Below are 4659 nucleotides of genomic sequence, written 5' to 3' on the forward strand. Positions count from 1 at the left end.
TTAAGGGCTGGTGTACAAGTTTGACGGACTGCCGCCATTGCCTCCGAAGCTGCCATTTCCTCCATTCACTCCTCCAAAACCACCTCCGAATCCTCCATTGCTCCCGACTCCAGCTCCTCCAAATCCTCCATTTCCTGCTGCACCGACTCCTCCGAATCCTCCATTCTCTCCAAATCCGCCTCCAATACCTCCGGCTCCAGCACCGCCACCTAATCCTCCGGCACTAACCCCAACAGCCGCTCCGCCACCTCCGATGACGTCACCGCCAGCTGCACTGGCAACGCTGAGAGCAGTCTCAAGATCTACTCCAAGAGGAAGGGTTGGGTTTTCTCCTTCTTGGTAGTTCACGAAATAGATTTCTGGGTCGGTAGCTGGATGAGGCGTAACTTCGATCACCTGTTGGCTTTGCTCTTCCTGCTTATTCAAAACATAGACAACGTTTTCTTGCCTTGCTGGAGGAACAATGATGGGTTCAGGTGGTGGAGCAGCTTCAGGAACGCGTACGAAGAGGATGTTATGTTCTACCTTGGGTGGTGGCACACTCGGAGGAGGACCGCCTGGGCCCTTGGGTACTTCAGGAGCATCATATAAGTACACTTTTCTGGTGATAACGGGAGTCACACAGGATCCATCCACGTGAAGAATTTGGCCATCCTGACAACCGCCTACAGGGCCACCAGCTCCACCCGTTCCACCATTTCCAATGCCACCTACTCCACCATCTCCAATTCCACCTGTTCCACCATTTATAGATTCTCCATGTGAGAGTCCACCTCCAGAAGGTGTACCCAGGTTGTAACCCTGAGGTGCTGCAAAAGCCACAGCTGCTAATGGAAGCAAAGTCTGAAAATGCAGTTTTTACATTAAAATTAACCAATAATAAAAATAATGTTATGTGTGCTGTAGTACTTACAGTATATTCATAGTTTTAATAAATCTGATTTTACGTTAGGAGATCATGTAGTAATGTAAAGGACTATAAGCATTATTATTTGTTTATGTATACATACACAGCCAAAAACACAGAGAGATGTGTGTGTGTGTGTGTGTGTTTGTGTGTGTGTGTGCATGCATGTGTGCGTTTCTATCTAATTTGTGTTCAGGTTTTCTGTTATTCATATTGTTATAAGAACTAAACATTAATGTTTCTCTCTCAAGCTATGTAATATGAGAGCTATTCACTTTCATACAATCAGATCATAAGAATATTGTACTCCGACAAAACTTACTAAGAACAACATGATAGGGAATACTGACCACACTAGATATCCGTCGACTTATATACCTCTCCGGTCATGAATGTAGACCTTGCTCCGCTCCCCCTGCATTTCTTTCCACTCACTTCGGGGCTCGTTAGTGGCTCCCTTGCGTAAGCTCTTTTCTTCAGACCTACGGAATTCGGTTGTAAGCCTTTTAAATTGCATGGAAGTCGGTTTTGATATACTTCTTTAACCTTTTGAAAGACCCTAACCATAGCCTAGCGTCATCCAGGCCAGAATAATTAGATTATTTTTCTAGTGTCGAGTAGTCAAAGTCATTACAATGACTTATAATTATTTTGTCATCGATGTGTTTATCACCATCATTATTGTGTTCATTGTTTTTCTAGCTATGAAGACGATGATGGTAGCAGTGAAGGTTATTGAAATTTTGAATTACTTTTGCAAAATATCAAATGAAGTATCGTAATTATTAGCATACTATCATTGTTACCAATATCTTTTTCTTTACCATCATCATTATCTTTATTATTGTTATTATTATCATTACTAGTATGGTTGATATTTTTGTTATTGGTATTATTATCTTTATCATTATCATTCTGATTCTATTCCTTTTTCTCCTCTTATTGTAATTATTGTTATTATTACCTTTTTACTATTATCATTATAATTATCAATTTCAATAGTATTTCTAACACTATTGATATTGTTGATAGTTATTGTCAGTATTGCAGTTTTTCTTATAATAATGATAATAATGATAACAATTACAAAACACACACACATAAAGGCATACATAAGCACACACCCACATATATACATATAAATTGAGAGAGATAAATAGATAGATATGTATTTATATATCATTTGATAGATAAGTAGATACACACACACATATATATGTATATTTGTATATATTCATATATATGTATATTTATTCATATTAATTTTTATATATATATACATAAGTATATTTATTTATATTAATATATATATATATATATATATATATATATATATATATATATATTAATAGATATACAAATATATACATATAAATATGCATATGTATATAATATATATATATATATATATATATATATATATATATATATAAATATATATATATATATATATATATATATATATATATATAAATATATATATATATATATATATATATATATATATATATATATATATATATATATATATATATCGTGTGGGCACACACACCCACACATATTTATTTATATTCATATATATATATATATATATATATATATATATATATATGTATATATATATATATATATATACATATACATATATATACATATGTATATATATTAATATATATATATATAATATCTATATCTATATATATCTATATATCTATCTATCTATCTATCTATCTATCTATCTATCTATCTATCTATCTATCTATCTATATATATATATCGTGTGGGCACACACACCCACACATATATGTACAAATATATATATATATATATATATATATATATATATATATGACACACACACTTATATATATATGACATACATATATAAATGATATATATATATATATATATATATATATATATATATATATATATATATGTCTGTGTGTGTGTGGTCACACACATACATATCTGTCCCCGGCTAAACAAAGGCTGCGCCTTCCTGTCGCAGTCCTCATTAGTCTACCTTATAACAAATAGCAGCCACTTTGGACCTGGTTTACCCAAGGACCTTCCAGGTAACCTACATATCCCCTCGAGCAAGCCCAGCGACTCATCCCCCTTGTCACAGCCGGATAAATCTGCCACTCCTTTCTGCGGAAGCAAGCATCGTACAGGAAGGTGCCGTCGCAATAGTCAGACGGAGTGGGAGATGTAGATCACTTGGAATGTCCTTGGGTAGACTAGGTTCGGGATTGGAAGGTGCAAAGTTGCTGCTTCCTGTGATAAGGTAGACTCAGGACGGCTGCGACAGGAAGGCGCAGCCTTTGTTCAACCAGGACATAAGTGTGGAACGTCACCTTCCGGATGTTTTTTATAATATATATATGTATGTATAATGCACACACACATATATATCACATTATAAGACGGATAATTATTCGAAATTTCGGTTAATTATTCGTCTGATGATGATCTCGTAAAGAGTTTCATTTCTTATTATGACTATTTTCCTTTTCATGTATATACATACATCTATGTATATATAAAATACATATATGAGTATATTTTATATATGTATAATACATATGTGAATATATATTTATATATATGTATATATATATATATATATATATATATATATGTATATATACGTATTTATTTGTATACATATACATATGAATATATATGTATGTGTATATATAATGTATATGTACTGTATATGTATAAATAAATGGTCACACGCACATATATATACACATTTTGTATATATTCATTTATATGTCTATGACAAGCAAATTCCTTTTATAGATAAATTTGTGGATAAGGGTGTGTTTTAAAAGACATGGGTATCTATGAACACATATATACACGCACATTTGTGAATAAACACAGTATACGTAAGAGAAAATACCTCACTTAATAAGCGAATTTCCTGTATTTACCAGAATATATTGACAAAACGCTGTAAATTATTTTAGCCTTAAGGTAAGATTACATAATTAAGGTAATGAACAAGAAGACGGATTAAACAGAGTTACAAAATCGGGGTTATAAAGAAAGTAAGTCAGAAGTCAGGATGCGGTTATGTATGCGTGAAAATCGGTTAGTGAAATCAATTCAGAAATCGGTGAATTAAAAATTCATCTTCATAAAAGAACATTTGAAGTGCATGGAAATAGAGGTAAGCATGTCGTGAGAAGGAAATTGGGTAATTAAAAAAAGAGGATATAGATACATAAACATTCATCCATACGATTATAGTTACAAGTACATACATGTAAATAGAGTGGGATACAAATAAATATATAGAGAGATGGATGGATACAATGACAGATTAACAGATCTTTAGGAATATACAATTATGCTGTGATATCCTGACAAAATTGGCAAAGCTGCTTCGATGTGCAGATGCCATGCATAATCAACTTAATATGCAGTATTTCTATTCGGACCTCAGTCTTAAATCTAATTGCATTAAGACCAAAGCAGACAAATATCTCCCAGCTAAACTTCTACCCTTATAGAATGCTAGAAAGAGGGGGGGGGGGGGGGGGTAGGGAACAATTACCAACATTAGGGCATCGGTATTATAGGATGATAATGAACATTTCTGAGATTTTCTACTTTATGTTCATTTATTTGTTTTTATACATACACTAGAATCAACAAACCTCATAAAACGAAGGCATTTCACAACAATTCAAAGAACCCCTTACACTTTAAGGGCTTGTGTACAGGTTTGACGGTCT

General features: G+C 33.2%; 2 protein-coding genes across 2 annotated transcripts in view; both read right to left on the reverse strand.

The window, feature by feature from the left end:
• Positions 1 to 3024, reverse strand: LOC125038043 (probable H/ACA ribonucleoprotein complex subunit 1). The gene is made up of 2 exons (XM_047631278.1): positions 2971 to 3024; positions 1 to 843 (listed from the first exon to the last, which is right to left on the reverse strand). The coding sequence occupies exons 1-2, from the start codon at positions 3022 to 3024 to the stop codon at positions 1 to 3; spliced, it is 897 nt and encodes a 298-aa protein (XP_047487234.1).
• Positions 3025 to 4629: 1605 nt separating this feature from the next.
• LOC125038044 (pupal cuticle protein 36-like) overlaps positions 4630 to 4659 on the reverse strand; it is a 1336-nt gene continuing 1306 nt past the window's right edge. Inside the window, exon 2 of the mRNA XM_047631279.1 lies at positions 4630 to 4659. This exon is cut by the window's right edge and continues 855 nt beyond it. Within this exon, the coding sequence (XP_047487235.1) occupies positions 4630 to 4659 (30 nt within the window).

This window comes from Penaeus chinensis, chromosome 24, assembly GCF_019202785.1.
Source record: "Penaeus chinensis breed Huanghai No. 1 chromosome 24, ASM1920278v2, whole genome shotgun sequence".
Taxonomy (NCBI): Eukaryota; Metazoa; Arthropoda; class Malacostraca; order Decapoda; family Penaeidae; genus Penaeus; species Penaeus chinensis.